Source organism: Cygnus atratus, chromosome 1 (genome assembly GCF_013377495.2).
Source record: "Cygnus atratus isolate AKBS03 ecotype Queensland, Australia chromosome 1, CAtr_DNAZoo_HiC_assembly, whole genome shotgun sequence".
NCBI classification, from domain to species: Eukaryota; Metazoa; Chordata; class Aves; order Anseriformes; family Anatidae; genus Cygnus; species Cygnus atratus.
The window spans coordinates 128034121-128052218 of NC_066362.1; the positions used below are offsets into that span (position 1 = coordinate 128034121).

The window sequence follows — 18098 nt, forward strand, 5'->3', positions numbered from 1 at the left end:
CTGATCATGAACATGAAGTTGATGAGGTAAGGTACGATCAGGTTCAGTAGTTTTTTCAAAGTGTTATGGCTCTCATCAGTGCAAAACCTTACGGACAGACTGTTCAAAAGAGGCCTAGAGGTGCACTTTAATAAACAACATGGTCATGTAATGTTGGAATCACTTGGAACTGAGATGTCTAAATCCCAAAGCATGAAAGATACTAGTAAGGAGCTCCTTTGTTCAGCTTCTTTCTTGTCTAGAGATACCTACACTATGCTTTCATGCAAGTTCAGGACTGCTGTCTGTGAACGTAATAATCCAGCACAATCCCAATAGTGAGTCAGAAATTACACATCTGATTGTCTCGATCCTGGAAGGGCCTAGCATCTTATCTGATATGCTTTGAAAAGGGGCCTGATATGAGTTAATGATGTTTGTTTTCAAAACAAGCCAACAGCTCAAGATGGCATTTCATATATTAACATGGTAGGTTACTCTTGACTTTGTTTGTGTGCATGTGTGGAGGATGGGGAATGCTGGGTTCTGGCTTCTCTTTCTAAAACTATTTTGCCTTTTATATTAAAGATCAGGAGCTGGGAGAGTGAGAACTCTGAATTCTTGACCACATGTGGCAGTGTGTACCGTTGAACAGGATGCCTGGATGTCCTTGTACACTGAGCAGGGACAATGGGCCCTCAGCACAGTTAAAATGTTCAAGGAAGTAAAACACTGAAGTCCTTTTAACACAATTTTGCTACAAGGAGCCTTTGGGGCACTGTGACCCTGTTGCAGCTATTCTGGCATTGCTGCTGAAGTAGAAGGGAATTTCTGAGACATTACCATGGTGCTTCAGTAAAGGTGCTTGCCCTAGGAAACAAGCACTTAATTTCCTGCAGGATTGAGTGCATTTGGGGAAAAAGTCAGCAACTGTGTGAGGTGCTCTTAAGGGAGGCAGAAATGAAGGTAATTTTATATAAGGCTTCTGTGGTAGCCACCTCTAAATCTCTGTTCAGTTTCTGTGCCTTCAGCACCCATGTTACAACAACCAAGTCAGCCTCACTGTCCTGGCCACTCAGCAGCATAAAATGCAGAGGCAGAAAAATAAATAGCATAGGTGGCTAGGCAGTGGTAAGAACCATAGACTTTCCCTTTGATTCAGAGAAAGGAGTGCTTATGTGCTCTATTTGAGCTCCAGTAGTTGGTAATTCTCAGAAGTCTGCAGTGTGAAATGCCTAACATTAGTAAGATTGTTGGTTGTATTCTGGGATATGTTTGATATTTTTATTACCAGTGTGAAACATAATAAAAACGATATTATAAAGTAATGGCTTTACCTTTGGCATACAAATCTCTCGTTTGTTAGCACTGCAGTGTAGTGATTTGTAGATATAATAGATATTCACTGATTTCTTTCCAAGGGAAGATTGTCAAAAAGCTCTCTAAATAAATTGCCATGAATAACTCTGCTTGTCATGTCTGTTAGGAGAATTTGGGACAATGGAAGCAAAAGGCTGCTAGAGATGCTTTTTTTTTCTTTTTCTTTTTTTATCCCCTCTCCATTTTGACCAAGTCAAGTGTTACCCTAGGACATGAGGAAAACCAAAGCTTAAATCATAGACCAGGATTATGGTAAGAGTAGTTATTGTCTAAGAATACTAAGCAGGTGTCTAAATATTATATTTGTGATTATGGCCTATTGGCAGACATATATCTATACAAAAACTATAGTCAAGAATGGATAATGCTTATGTATCTAGCTTCATTTTAGTGTTTCTAATTTAAAATATTTATTCAATCAACGCCAAATTATCATAACTTCAGTAAGTATCAGCAGTAGTAGTTTGTAAGTTCTCAGTTTACGCAAATGCATCAAATGCGCAGTTTTTATAAATTGTAAAACAGAATTTCAAAGAAGTAGATTTGCATTTTATAATGAACTGAATTTAACAAGTTATTCGTGTCAGTCATAACTCGTTTCTAAGTCGTGCCAGAGAAGAACCTGACTATCAGTTAAGTCGAATTTAAGATTCAACATCACAGCCAATTTCATTTATTTTTGGTTGCTGACTAGTCTTGCCTTCAACACAGAAAGGCTTTTCCTTCTCACCAATAACATGAGGAATTTCACAGTTTTTCTGTAACAAAGTACAGCTTTAAATATTTTCTTAGTTTCTTGAACTTAGTTTTCTTAACTTCTTAAAGGTAACTCCTTGGATTTGGAACCAAGAATGGAGGCAATTCTATAAGAAAGTTTTAAGTGCCTTTAGTTTGTAAGGGTGTGCACCGAATGTAAGGTGGAGCTAGGCCTTAAGGTTAGGATCAATTTGGAACAGACCTATGTAAACCAAAGATACCTGTGCATGCTCTGTATTTCAGAACTAGCATAGCATTGAAAAAAAGGAGAAACATTGGTTTTCCTCTGAGATATTACTAAAGATGATTTTCCCCCCACCTCTGCACACTTGCCTTCTCTTGTACATTGCATCCTACAATTAAAAAGCCCTTCTTCTAGCTATGAAGAATGTGGAATTATACATTTGAAAATAATGAAAATTTATGTATAAAAGCACTTGGTGATTATTTGTTGTGGCTAAAATATAATATAGATTTAATTAGCTGTGGCTTCTGTTGGGATTATCATTTGGCCTGGCTAATTACAGACAGCCTGCGTAGGGATTGGAGATTAACTTGCCATGAAACTGTTAGCATTGGTCTTCACTGGTGAAAAGGAAGCCCAACAGTTGCCCAAGAGCCTGGCAAAAATACGAAAACCTCAGTATTGCTCAATCTGTGAACTGAAAAATGTTTTGACAAATCACAGCAGACATGCTGTGTCTGCAAATAACAGATCAGCAACCATTGCTTTCTTGCACAGCTTGACTCTGTGCAAAACTTTTTTTTTTCCTTGTGGCAAATAAAGTATTCTAACTTTCTCAGTATAATCCATTTTAAATAGAGATAATTAGATAAACCTTCTTGCAAGGCTTGTGTTTTCTTTTCCTGTAAGTGATGGTAACAAAAACCGTATGAATTCTGCAAGACGAAATAAATTACTGTTTTTTAAATGTATTATCATTAGCCCCATTATGTGTTGGATATATTTATATTAACACCTTCTCAGCTAACTTACCTGCTTTTTCCCTGTGTTGTCTGAGCTGGACCTTAAGTGACAAGACAAATTTAATCATCTCTGTCTTTTGAGGCCGTTAGAAGGCCAGTACCTAAGCAAACAACTGAAACAGATTCTAAAAGTTCTTTCATTAGGGACTTGATTTAATTTCTTTTTCATTCCACCATGTCCTTGTAAACTCAGGATATCCTGAAGTTTGAGTGACAAGTGACACTGAGAAGACACTTATTTGAGATTAAAAAAAAAAATCAAAAGGGAAGAACCCTGCTTTCCTTTTAGAGCCAAGATAGAATTGATGAAATATATTTGTGAACTGTTAGAGGCTCGCCTGGGAATCTGTTGGTTTTTACAGTAGGGAGATATCATTAGCTGCCTTGTTTCTAAAATGTAGGAATAAGATTAGGTATCTCAGAAGTGCTGGTTTCTGCTTCTGCTAGGTTAAACAAGTCACTTAATCTATCTTAATTTTCTCATATAATGAAAAGAGGCAATGAAACATCCTTGTGTTTGTGAAGTGGCTTGATGCCTACAAAGGAGATGTTTTATGCAGTAGCTGAGAACTTCCATCATTTTTGTAACAGCTTTGCAGACATCTGGGTGTGAGAACTGGAATTGAACATATGCCTAAGGGTGCAAGGGGAAGAAAAAAATTGAGGAATTCAAATCAGTTGCATGGTTTTATTGGAGGGTGGATTTAATGAGATGTGAGTGGTCTATTCATTATGTTTGTAACTATATCATTTTAATAACAACAACAACAGAAAACTATTAGCCAAGGTTTTCCTTTTAATAAATACCTATCCTTTCCTCCTCCCCAATAAATTTATCTGCTGAAAGTGAGGTAGAAGGAGACAAAAAGGTTACCCAGAAGGGAAAACTTAATTCTGTATATATTTGCCTGCCATCCTTGACTTGTATGTGGTAATAAGATAGTGTGCAGTCGGGTAGTGAACAACAGAACTCCATTTGCAGTGGTTTCCATAGCGGTTAATTGTAGACCTATGCTTTTTAACTTAACGTTTTTTCATGTGCTCTCTGACTTTTCATTCTGCCATCAGAGTCACAAGCTATTAGATCTGCAGGTGAAGGATAAAAATGATTTTCATATGGGCACCATTAAATAGAGGATTGCTTTGGTGTGAGAGGTTGTAGCAGCTCCGTGTTCCTTTGTATGTGAGTTACCTGCTGTGCTGGCTGTACCTTGTGTCCCATCCTGTGCCAGCTGGTGACACAGCCTACAGCTTCTGCTGTGTGGCAATACCAGCGTTCTTTTGCTGGTTGCTTCGTAAACATTTTGTGTGTAGCTTTTGAGGGGACTGTTGCATTATCTGCTGCAGTGATCTGTAGCCTGCCACCCACACTTTTCACAGAGGGTGTCTGAATTATTTTGGGTGTGTTCACCTGATGTCATGCTAATTAAATACCTGCTTGATTTGTAGCAGCGTAAAGGTGATATTACTCTCTAGATGTTACTTTCTTTGAAACAACATAGGTACAATGCTTCCGGTAGGCTTTCACCATATTGTTGCTAAACGAGAAATGATCTAAAGATCCATTTCTCTTCTTTGGACTTTTTGCTAAGAGTTCTCCACATGCATGAACACATCCTCTTTGTTTCTTTCTTCCCTTTTTTTCTTGTCTTATTTTCTCATGCTTTTCTCATCTGAGGTAGATTTTATATTTTAGTAGTGTCTACTGTATTCATCTCTAAAAATGAATATGTAGATTTGTAATTCTTTTGGTTATGTGATCTGTTAGCAAACTAGAACGCAGAGGTGTGTCTGTACTGTCACGTTAACTCCAGGCTGGAGCCCACAGTCGAATCTAGGCATTCCAGTGTTCCTCACAGGCACCTTGTGGTGGGAGGAAATGATGGACATTTGAGCTCTCCTGAGGTAGATGGCATAGATGCAACTGGTCAAGCCACTTGTCTTTTTTAAATGCAGAACTTGACCCCAGATACCTGTGTAGACGCAATTAAAGAAAGCATATTCCAAGGGATTTTGGATCATGTGATATTGAGGTCAAGAAAGTTAATGTAATAAGGGAAGGCTGACAAGGAGCTCAGAACTACGTTAAGATCTGGACAGTGCTGTTTATCAGATTTTTGGAGGAGGCAGAACAGACAAGGCAAGACAGGAAGGATCCTGCTGAGAAGGAAGACATCATGGCTTCAGCTTGAAGTAAAAGGGATTTGGATTGTAGGTCATAAATCATCTTCCAGAGTTAAGACTCTTCAAGGCAAGATGATCTTTGGACAGATGAAACTTCTCTGAGTGGAAACAGGAAATAATTAAATGTAATGTACAGCGTGTGACTTGAAGCATCCCTGAAGTGGCTGGCATGTGTAATTAAGGTAATTTATCTTTGCTATGAGGTTAATATAGATATCATTCCTTTTGGTTTTCTGAAACTGATGAGGTGTGTACAATTGTTGTATACACAGTAATGAAAATGCCAAGGTACTTTTTTTTTTTTTTTTTCTTTTCCAAGGTAATCTAACTCACAAAGTTGTATCTTTGAAATGATCTCCTTATGCTCTCTTCTTCTTTTGGTTCTAATATAGTTCGGAGTATTCTTAGGAAATCCTAGAATTAGAAGTCAGTGCCTTGATTACCTTTATATGCAGCAGTTCCTTTAGTTCTTCCAGTTCTCCAGCTGGTGTGAGAAAGGTTACGGTGTATTTGTGGTAAGGAGGATAACAACTCCTGGAGGTAATCTGCACTGTTGCTCTTCACTTCATGGGGGGCGGGAAAGAAAATCACATTACTCATTGCTGGAGAGCTTTCCAGGGGACTAGGTGTCTGTTCTCTATGACTAATGATATATCCAGCATTCAGATTGTTCTCTGTAACTTTGGGAAAGTTACAGACATCAGAGACTAGATAGGCCAAGGAACGTGTGTTGTCTCAGGCATCCCATGGAAGACAGGAATAGGAGTAGATAAAATTACAGTGATTGTGCCAGAGACTTTCTGCCAAAAAATTCCCTGTTATAGTATGTCTATTCTGTTATTAGTCCATAAGATTATCACTATCAGAATCTCTCAAATTGGTAAATTAAGTAAATGGGAGGACCACTAGGTAATGGGGCAGCCAACTTCAGTTCCATAAGCTCTTTCATTTTGTGTGGTTTTATTATGAGTAGCAGAATGTTACTGGGTGGAGACATGACTTTTAAACAATGACTTTCACTTTATTTTAAAAATAAATTAAAATAGAAGCTTTCAAAGAAGAATATAAAATATTCCAATATCTGCATAGTAGATATGAATTGCTGTTTAAACAGAAAAGCGATCCTGCTTGCCTTCCGAAAGAAGTTGCTGTAGCTTGCATAGTGTTGTTTCTGGTTATGATACTTAGTGGGATGCTATTTCAAAATTCAAAAAGAGAAAACAAAGAAAAGAAGAAGGAGGTGGAAGATAAGAAGTGTGACTATGCTGTAAATGAGTTTGAGACTTACTCTAGCCTTCAGTATCTTCTCAAGAAAGTTATAGCTTAAGTATAAAAGAAGAGTTGAGAAGAAAACAGGCTTGCTCATCAGAACAAATTGCTTCAATTAAAGTTACAGTGGTTGGCCTGAATTGTTTCTTTGTGTGGTTTTGCAGAGTGGACTCAGCTGAGTGCTTGTTAAGCTAATTAGATTTGTCACAGGATTTTGGCACCAGGACTAGAGTAACATTTACTTTCACAACTGTCTGCAGTAGTTCTATATAACTTCAGTGGTGTGTTTATTTATTTATTTTTTGGCAACAATATACAATCCGCAAAATACCTTATAGAAGAGGTTTGACATCTTCACTCAGAAGTGTCTTTAAAGCATTTCAAGATATTTTCTCACTGCTTTGCTTTTTATTGAGATCTTGGATTGTGTTTTTTTTTGTTGTTGTTCTTAGAAGTTGCAAATTAAAAGAATAGGGATGTTTTTCTGAGTAAATATATTCTTTTTCATTCTATTCAGCTTATTTTCATAAAACGCTCACCTACCAGAGACACTAATATAGTTCAGCTAACAGAGAATTATCTTCTTGATGTAGAAATGTCACATTTTAAATTCTGGTGTCTCTTCAAAAAGTGTCTGTTTTAAGAGGTGATCAACCAGTAAAGCTTGTGGTCTGCCTCTGATGTTTGGGCATGGTATGAAGCCTAATACCTTCATTGGAAAGAATGACACTGGACTGGTTCCTATATATCTGTGGCACAGAAATCTTTATGGACCTAGAATCCTTTTATATTTTTCTTTCATTCATTTACTCCGAATTTTTTAATGAGGCATTTCTTAAGGCAGTGTTAAGCAATAGCGATAGTATGTGCTTTTTTCCTCTTCAGCTTAAAACCTCAGTTTAATGATATCTTAACCAAAGGTACAGTAACTAAAGCTAATCGGTGAATTCATCTTAAACTTCATGAAGTTAAACTCGGGCAAGCATATTTTGTCAGATAAAGAAAAATGATTTATCAGACCGAAACACAGACGGGATAAAGCTGTTTCTTTTAAAACAGAAGCTAAACCACAAAAAATACAGGTATGTTTAGGTTTGTATTCTTATAACTGATATGGATTTCAACCTCTGGATGGTGTTTGTCCTTTTACTTTCATCTGGGAGTAGAGCTCTAACACGAAAACTTCCAGTCTTTTTCAGTATTGAAGAACCGTTATCTTTCTTTTTTTTTCATTTAAATAACTATCCTTTCAATAGGATGTTTTTCCATCCCCAATAAACGTAACAATTAGTCCACAGATGTATTTATTTTCTATTGCAATAACTGTTTTATTTTAGCATGTGCACATAATTTCAGCACATCTGTGGCAAATGTTCCTCCCTGACTGTTTTGGCAGGCCTGAAAAAGGAAACAAATGGCTGTGGCGAGATTACTGAAAAGAAACTTTTGAACTGATCCAGGACTTTTCTAGGGATTTGTTCTCCTCTCAATTCTCCTCTCAAAAGTTAGCAGGGAAGTTTTATCCAATGGCAAAAGTACCTTCCAAGCATAATGAAAACTAAAGTAGGGCAATCTACAAATTTCTGCTTGCTGAACGCTCTTTTTCTAAAAGAAATGGCTCTGTTCCTGGACCTTGATCATCAATTGCGAAATTAACCACTGGGCAGGTCTGGAACATAGACAGGATATTGGGATGATTTGTGACACCGTTCTGCGGTAAGGATTAGAGGTTGTAATCCAGGCAGTTTTACTTGCTTGCAAATCTGGAAGTGTTCGGATTATGCTGGTGAAGTTGGATGGAAAACAGTTGCTAGTTCTCCTTGTGTTTCCTAAGGACGTATTCCTTTTTTTTTTTTTTTTTTTTAATGGTAGATAGATGGCATTTGTTCAAGAAATGCTAGGAGAGGACAGGTCTTGCTATTGAGTATGGTCTGGAAGTTGATACTAGAAATTCATCTTGGTGAAGGTCTGGAGGAGTGAGTACCTAAAGTAAGCCATTTTTCCTGTGGCTCAGTGCTTGCTGGTAATGAAGTGATCCTAACTAACACTACTTTGTTAACAAATGAGAAGAAAGTGGAATGGATGCTTGCTCGTGCAAGATAACTCAGGGTAGAGAAAGTACAGAACATAGTGGAAACATAATACATTGTGCTTTGTCTCTACTAAGGACAATCTCACATCTCCTTGACTACTTTGCATGGCTTAGGCAGTGGACTGGTCTGTGCTGAGTCTTCCATGGCAGTTGCCGGTAAGACAGAACCAGTCTCTCAGTCAGGGTCCATAAAGTATACTGCTGTTTAACCAGCCTCAGGCTGTAAGCGTGTGATTATCCCTACGTCAGCTTCGTGTTTGATGGAGAGAACACAAGACTGTCTCCCTCTCTAGGGTCTTTCTCCTGCTTCAGAATGCTCTGAAAGAGACTTGCTTCTTGACTTCCTTTTTCTGACATATTTCATGTGGATTTAAGTGAATTTGGTAAGGGCAAAATTTCATCTAGCAATTTCAGTTGAAGGTCCCCCTCAAATGCAGTGACAGTTTTGATTGTTGAATAGTTGTATGTGGTAGGGAGGGAAGGCTTTCCTAGCTGTAGATATCTGCCTGATCATTCCGAAATTACACCAGTGAGCATTTGGTCAATAATTGTCAAGCGAACTGGACCAGTCCAAAGTCTGAGAACACTTGTCCACTTACAGTTATTCAAGTCTGTAGCAAATCCTGCACTTCCTGGCATGGCATGACTGGCACTCCGGTATCTTTCTGTAGCCAGCCCTATCTAACCTTGTTCATTTCGTTAACATTAACAGTCTGAAAACTTACATTGGTTAACTATTTAAGCTCTGGGATGTGTGGTTGGCATAACTAGAGTGAGTTCTGAAATGCTGTTAGGCAATATCTGTATAGGCTCTGCATATCAGCATCCCCATTAACTTTCTCAGTTCACTGCACTATAGTAATGAGTGAGTGAGCAATGTTTGAAAAAGCAGTACAGCTTTAGTGACTTTTTTCCTGAAGAAAATACTACAAAACATTCTGTACCAGAATTTCTGCTTCTTCAGGCAGAATCCGTCTTAGAGAGTTTTTTGGGATTTAATTAAATAAATACCTTAGGGCAACTATTTAATCCTAAAATAGGAAACAACAAATTTCTGGAAAAGAGGATTGTCCAAGCTGGAAAATGGTTGGCAATAATGTGCTGCGGGATGGTCACATAGATTTTCAGGATAAAAGGAAACCCTGCAAGCAGAACAATAACTTGGGTAAAGAAGTCATGTAAATTAGTTTCCAAAGTTTAAGAAATTTAATCTGATATTTGTTGGGATGTTTGGATACTGTGCTGTGGTTCTGTGGAGAGGCAGAGGACAGGATTTTTCAAGCTGGTTATTCAGATCTCTGTGTAGCTGAATGAATCAGCTATTGATGATTTCTGCTTTGATCTTATACATGATGGTTGTCATTTTTTGGAAAACAAACATTACTTCAAAAGTAAACCAGAGTAACAGAGCACTGAGTATTCTGAAACCTTCAAGTACCTTTATGGCAATTAATTGTGTCCTAGAGGGCCAAATGCTTTAGATAGATGGGCAGTGGTGGGGTTTGCTTGGAAACCGGAGAGCTTTAAGGGGCTAAGGGATTTGGGCAGGTGTGTTCACCTTGCTCCTTCTTCTGGTACTTGAGTATGTTAAATCCCTGGTTTTGAATGAATGAGGGAAGAGCATCCTTCTGCTTACTTGCCAAGTGGGAAGCTCTCAGCACCACTCTTAGCATTGCATCAGTCAATTTTTTTTCTTAAAAGTGTAAGAGTTGATAAATGAATGGGTCGTCTAGTTTGGGTTGTGTCTTTGTTGGTTTGTGTTGCCCTTTTTTTTTTTTTTTCAAATCCATGCTTAGCAGGGACTCATATGCAAGAGTGCTTGCCTTTGTATTCCCTGCTCCTGCCACCTTTGCTTCCGCACATCTCTTATGTGCTCAGTCTTAGGGCCTCTTTTCAGTGTTCAGTTTATCTTCAGGATCAGGGCTTCTCCTAGTGCTCTGATCAGCGCTTACATGAATAGTGATTTCTTTCAGCAATGACATTTGCTTACCAGACAAGAGCAGAGCAAAAAAGGCAAAAACTCTAAAAACCCACTTCCAAAGATAACTTACCAAGCAGTTGTTCAAATCAAACAATTCTTTCCCCTTCTTTCCACCCCCTAGCCCTCCCCCCAGTGTAACCAAGGTAGATATATTCTTCAAAATGGCATTGCAGGATATGAAGCAAAACAAAGACAGAACTTAATGGTCCTGTGATGGTCCTGTGACGATTAGTAAAGTGATACGTGTTGGATTTTCAGAGCCTTGGTTGCTGTATGTTGAGTGTCCGAACTTTTCTCATTAGCTTTAATATGTTTTCTAATGACAATGAAACAATTCAAGCAGTAGATTTCTGAAGGAAAACTGTATTTCATGGGTAGTTAAAGTTGCTTTTCATCAGTAGTGTGATTTAATATCCATCAGACTGTTTTATATCTAGAATGTGCTTTGTGTTATGTCAGTGATTTGTTATCTATTTCATGTTGGCTGTCTGGTGTGTAATATGTGATCTCTGTAAAATCCCTGTAGTGTTAGCAGTTTTCAGAGATTTGAGTAAAAAAGACCTAATTAATGCCTTATCTCTTCTTGCACCCTCCCTACTGATGCTTTTTTGTTGCTTGTGGTGCCTGTTGTTCTTTGCTGTTTTTGCTCTTCAAAGAACTAATGCATGGTGACAGCTGATGTATTCTGTGGAGGGAAGCATAAGCTCTTTGAAGAATCTATTCAGTTATTCAGAGTAACCACCACTTCAAGATTTGTCTTTTATCTGATCAAATAAATTCCGTAAAATATGGCAAAGTTTTCCATAATATGAGTTGATTTTCTGATGCTTATTACTATCCTTGGGCTGTAGGGCACGCAGCAGTGTTGCTTCTCCTTTGAAAATTGCTTTCATAGACCTTGTTGCAAACTCACGTAATAAATACATAAACATTGAGGGTTGTGCTGTGATAGCTGCTGACATCGAGCAGAACCACAGAACATATCAAAAAGTAAGATCCAGAGTCAAAGTAGCCCTGTGTTGCTAATTCAAAGGTAACTTCTTTCCTCACCTGACTACAAAAATTAATATCAGAAGCCTTTTCTATTCTTTTACTATGATAAGCCAAAAAATCTTGGAGAAGATAGAGAGCTGGTTTATAATGCAACATATCAGTAACAAAACATGAACACACACAGTAAGTTGCTTGATGTTGAAACTCGGTAGGGCTTTTACGTTGGTACAAAATCTGCCACCGATAGAAACAAGACTGAACAGTTGTATAATGCGATATTTCTTAAAATACATCTCAGTTAAGACTTAGCAGACATTAATGCACATTTTAAGGGTTGGATCCTCTTCTGATTATGTGCCCCTGACCACACATACATGAAACATACATTTGACAACTAATGGTTTTGAATCTTCCTGAAGAACACATTTAAACACAGTAAATTAGTGAAATTTTCTATGGCCTGCATAGACAGGTCCACTTAATTTGGAATCAGTGTTTTAATTAAGCAGTTTTAGTTGAGCAATGTCTTTCAAGAAGTTATCGTCTCCCATATTGTATCTCTCGCGGTTCTGTTCATGGTATTACTCTCGGAATATTTTGATAGAAGATCTTAGTTCAGCAAATAATGAAAGGCAAGAAAACAGTGAAATATAAATTTCTCCGGGGGGCGTGGGATGACCTCATTATTACCATGATTCAGTTAACAAATTTAAATCAAGACGTTCTGACTCAAATTTTTAGGATGAAAAATCTGAAGCTGAGGTTAGGGGCAGTGGTTATGTGCTTGATACACTTTTGAGAATGAAGGAATGTCAAATCTTCACTTTAGCCTCCAATTTTTATTTTTCAATCTTAGTGTTTGTCTCGTCAACTGCAAATGCTCATGAAACAGCCACTGAAGTGGAATTTTTATATTTTTGTGATTGGAAGAGAAGCACGCGACTGAAATATTTGGTAGCTGCTTGGGACCATTTCATCCCCATTTGATGGGAGTTAGGAGTACAACTTTAAAATTATTTGTAGTGTGGGTATAAGCAAGTAAATAAAATCTCTTGGAAAACTTGTGTGTGGTTTCAGAGGGCCAGAGTATTTGACATATACACACAGCTTATTGTAAACACTCTAACTGCTTCTGTTGTCTTGTGCTGTGTTTTTTTTTTATTTTGGTTTGTTTTTTATGTCTACTATTACAGAAAAGAAGTGAAAGTAAATGGAAGGAAATAAACAAGACAGTCTCATCATTTTTAAAGTAGCATGGATTTAATGAATGATTTTATTTTGAGTATTTCTTGAGTTTTTTCTCTGAGGTTTTTTTTAGCTGCACAGTCCTCACCTTTGGGTTTTTGGGAGGTAATTAGAAGATTTGTAATATCCTACTGGTTTGATCACAACTTCTGCTCATGACATTTTATAATGAGTATATAGTTTATAAATAACATTTTGAAGGTATAAGGTTATACAGAGATAATTGCACAGCTGAAATGCATTGGCACAAGGCCAAAGGCTAAGCACTTTCCACCATCCCTTGTAAATTGAATAACTTCACTTTATGAAGTGTATCATCAGAAATTGTTTTCATTACTCCCAGAGGGCAAATTAAGGTTAATAAAAATCCATTTCCAGATTACCCAGATGTGTGAATATTTGTATTTTTAGAACCTTTCCTTGTCAATCATATTTCTCACTGAATATGTATATGCAAATACAGGCATGTAGGTCATAGTTTGAGCTCGTTTCTACTATTCTGAATGGTTTTACCTCTGTGAGACAGGCTTTCTGTAAACACAGTTGTGAGACCCATCAGGATTATTCAGACTGAGTAAAACTAAACACCATCCTTCCCTTAAGAGGTTCTTTCTCACATCCGCTGAATTCCATTGTCTTGGATTTAATTTAACCCACAAAGCAGCCATTTGACCCATCTGCTTCAGTCCACAAACCCACTGTTTGTATATCCTCTTTTTTAAATGTTAAATAGCATGTTCTTCATGGGAGGCAACCCAGTATTCTGTGGATGCTTAGGCCATCTAAGAAACAGGCTCACAGCATGGCTGAGGCTGGCAGGGCCCTCTGGGCTCACCTGCTCCAAGCCCTGCCCAAGCAGGGACACCCAGAGCAGGCTGCCCAGGGCCAGGCCCAGGAGGCTTTTGGAGATCTCCAAGGAGGAGACCCCACAGCCTCCCTGGGCAGCCTGTGCCAGGGCTCCTCACCCGCACAGCACAGAAGGGCTGCCTGGTGCTCAGAGGGAGCCTCCTGTGCTCCAGTTTGTGCCCAGTGCCTCTTGTCCTGGCACTGGGCACCACTGAAAAGAAATGCTTTTACAAAAGTGATTCAGGAGGGAAGTTTCATCAGTTTTCTCCCTGTGATAAATTAATTATGCATATAATCTGAAATAGCACACCTGTAGAAGTCATCTCTTTTAGTACCCTGCTTTAACAATGTTATAGTCTTGTTGCAAGTTTTGTCTTCTGTTCATTCTGCTTCCCTGTGCCCTCCCCTTCTCAAAAAAAAGAAAAAAAAGAGAACTTCCACTGTCTTATCAAGACAGCTGTTTCTGCCTCTTAGTGTAAGAAAGAATATTGTATATAATTAACAGTATAAGGAAAAGTATAAGGAAGGGCCTAGTGTACAGTAATACTGAAAATAAAGCATTAGGAAAACCAAAGAGAAGTTCTAATTGGAAATTCTTGGAAGAAAACTCAATGATGTTACAATTTATAAATCTATGCAGTCTTTTATGTGATTGTTGCATTTTTTTTTCTTTGTTGGACAAAACAGTGTTTAAACAATTTTTCTCTAAAGGTCATTGACATGCCAGAACACAATCCTGGAGATATGGGTGGAACCATGAGACTGGGGAAGAGGAGGACTGTTTTCAAAACACAAAATTCTATTTTAAGTAAGATATATTTTTGCTCTTATCGCCTGCCTTTTGGACAGGAACTCTGTAACATGGCAAAGCAAAAATACCGAAGTACATTTTGTTAAAGGACTACAACCTCAAGCAAGCAGTTGGGTGGCAGCTTCCTTGAGCTCATACACTCTGATTCTGTTTCCATGTACGTTTACCCTGGATCAGAACGAAAAGCTGAGAAATGAGAGAAATCTGGAAATTTCAGTGAAAAGCTGAATTAGGACCCAGCATTTTACATTGCTTTAAATAAGAAGTGAGGAAAGTGTTGAGATACCTGCAATGCATTTTATGGTTAATTCGCTATTTTGGGGGGAAGATCAGAATGCAAGGATTTACTAAGAATGTCTCTTCTCGTTTCCTTCCTATTTTCTTTGAGTTGATAGGACATGCAAATGATGCATTATCTCCAGTGTGAACCAGGGCTTCTTGTTCTACCCCTTTACCTTTTTGGTAGAACTAACCCAAATTCCTACACATGCTCTCCCCAGACCTAAATGTTGCTAATCATTCCCTAGAATCACCAGTACATCTCAGCTTTAGACATCATCTGGCCTCACCATATAAGTCCTCTTCTTATCTTGACAATGTTGCTAGTTTGTTTCCTAATTATAGCCTGGCTTTGCTTAACTCCAGTCTCTGATCCAGCATCCCTCTAGGCCTAGCCCAGCCCTGGAAACAGTCTTGTTTTGGGAGAGCAAATTATTTGTTGCAGGAAAATAAAATAATTTTCTGTAACAGGATGCTTCAAAAGGCAAAATAGAAGCAATCAGAATATAGAACAAATTATTCTATTTGAGCTATATGTATTTTAAAATTCCAGTAATATCTAGGTCTCTTACTAACCAGCCTACTATACAGTAGTAATATAAGTGATATTAAAAATGTGTAAAATAGAGTTTCCTGTTCATAAATAAATTTGGGCATATTTCCTGTATTGCCCTGCTCGGATATTGGTCTAAGCTATTACTATATTCAGCTTTGAACTTATGGAAAGTATCCTTCTGAGATTTAAAAAAAGTCTAGTTCATCAGGAGACCAAAGCATAATACATATTTACATTTAATGAAAAATCTGTCTTTAGGGAGAATATCTGTATCTGTGCTAGTGAGCTGACTGACCCAGGTGATACTTTGCCTAGGTGTAATACTGACATGCATATCGCAAAATGCACTCTTCCCTTTTCACCTTATTTTAGCTTTTCTGTGGCCTCAACATTTCTTGAAAAGTTTAATAAAAATTACAATGTGTTGCTACTCTTGATCAGTATTACGAGTTGTTTAAATGACCATACTTGTCAAAGACTTTGAGAAAGCTCTGATAGTCTGCTCAGGAAGTCTCTCTCATTCCTGTTTCTAATGCTTTACACCTTGAGTGGAACTACTGTTTTTGAAAAAGGGGCTCCTTAGAATTAAGTCATACACTGTTTTTTGCAAAATTGCAGTATTACTGCTCTACAAATTCTTGGAGATCTTTTTGGCAGTTCAATTCTTGTCCTAACCCTTTGAGACAGTACTCCTAATAATGCTGTAATAAATTAAAGCAGAGTTCGGGCTATGGCTGTGATAGAGATGATTAAATGCTGGTTTACTACATATCTTAAAATTACTCCTTGTTGGTTTTCAATGTAGAGCATTCCAGATTAGGCTCAGAGGGCTGCAAAAGTCATTTGGGTAAAGAGATCAGGAAAACAGAGAGAAAAACAACATTCAGTTTGTCACTGGAGGTATGCCAGCTGCCAGGCATAATCTATTAAAATGGAACAGATGTTAGTAAAAGGCTGTGGTGCTTCCTTCACTACACATTTTTCATACAAGTGTTGTAAAACCTGCAGGGAATTTATGTTGCTTTTTCATTCTTTTCATTCCTGTTTTTTTTACTCATTATTATTATTTGGGGTATTACAGTGTAAATTAGTTTATTCATGGTCTTCACACTCTAAAGTCTATCTAAGCTACTTCTGTTTGGTGAAAGTTGAGTATGAAACCTGAATAAACTCAGGTAACAGTAAATTAAAAGAAACTAGTCATTGCTCAGAAAAACAGAAAGCTGGAGTGAGATGAATAGTGTCCTGTTACGTGTTTTCCATGTGGAAAAAAAAGTAAAGTTTAAATTACAAGCCGTATGTGTAACAACTATTAAAGCAACACGTTAGTGTTAATTGCTTTTTTTTGTGTGTGTATTCAGGGAAACTTTATGGCGATGAAATGTTTGTAGAGGAGCGACACAGGCATCGATATGAGGTAAGCTCTGTTCATACATTTTGTGCTCAAAACTTAAAGCTTAAGCAAATCATGTTTCTGCTGGTAGGCATGATTTGCTTTAAAGCAAATGAGAGATTTCTTAAATAAAGTTAAAACAAGGTTTACTAATGGTTAGGTAGAGACATCGAGGTTGGAAGGAACCCCTGTATTTTGGTTCAACTAAATGCTTGGAGCTAAGCCAGCTTTAAAATTAAATCAGGCTTCTCAGGGTTTTGTCCCATTTTCTTTTGAATGTCTTTGGAGATGGAGATTCCACAATATCTTTGGACAATCCATTCTAATGCTTAACCACTTAGTTTGAACCATTGTTCCATTATGTCTGATAGGAGATTCCCTTGGTCACTTTGTGTCATTTCTCTCTCACTCTTCTGCTGTGAACCTCTGAGCAGAGTCTCTCTCCATCTTCTTTATACTATCCCATTAGATAATTGAAGTCAATAACCAGCTCCATATTTCACCTTCACTGCTCCAGGCTGAACAAACCAAGCTCCTTCAGTCTCTTCTCCTGTGTTGTATGTGCTCCAGCCCCCTGACCATCCTGGTGGACCTCTTCTGGATTTGCAATATTTTGTCAATGTCTGTCTTGTACTGAGGGCCCATAAACTGGACACAGTACTGCAGAGGTGTTCTTGCAAGTGTTCAATAGAGGGGAGCAGAACAGTTTACTGTCTTACTAAAACTTTTTAAGAGTGATGGTAGCCACTGACTTGACTTCCTGTGAAGTATTTGAAAGGTACAGGTTTATAATCCTTAAGTAGATTGCTCCTGGTCTGACTAGGCTTAGATTATGCTCAGGAAGTCCACATTCTTTCACAGTCTAAATGTAAGCAGATTTCAGAGGCTAATTCAGATCACAGAGAGAGAACTCAGAGGCTAATTCAGATCACTTGCTTCTTAGCAATCATGCAGGGGGATGGTTGGATCACATGATCTTGAAGGTCTTTTCCAACCTTAATGATTCTATGATTCTACAGGCCTCTGATATTGGTCCACACCTCTGCTATAGGTGCACACTTCTGTTTGAGAACATCTGAGCAAAGGTATCTCTGTATGTTCAAAATTCTATCGTCCAAATAGACAGGCAGTAGCTGGACACCATCTCTGGGATGGTTCAGAAGGCACCTGAATCCATAAGCATCTCTAGAGGGGCCTGAAGTATCAAATGTTGCATGTTACAAATTGATTGAGTCAGCGTTAAGTTTCCTTAAAAGGCTGGGAGGAGAATGTGATGGTGGTGCTCAAAGTCTGAATATTAATGGAGTGGTTAGAACATCACCAAGGAAATGAAACAGCTTACTCCAG

The 18098-nt window shown here is 38.0% G+C and overlaps 1 protein-coding gene across 3 annotated transcripts in view; it reads left to right on the plus strand.

Moving 5' to 3' along the window:
- CTPS2 (CTP synthase 2) overlaps positions 1 to 18098 on the plus strand; it is a 76072-nt gene that overhangs the window by 41168 nt on the left and 16806 nt on the right. For all 3 annotated transcript variants that reach the window (XR_007707743.1, XM_035542020.2, XM_035542021.2), the window contains exons 14-15: positions 14424 to 14520; positions 16720 to 16775. Coding sequence is in view for 2 of the 3 variants with exons in the window: in XM_035542020.2 (XP_035397913.1) it covers positions 14424 to 14520; positions 16720 to 16775 (153 nt within the window). In the remaining variant the exon portion in view is untranslated. The remainder of the gene's footprint in view (positions 1 to 14423; positions 14521 to 16719; positions 16776 to 18098) is intronic.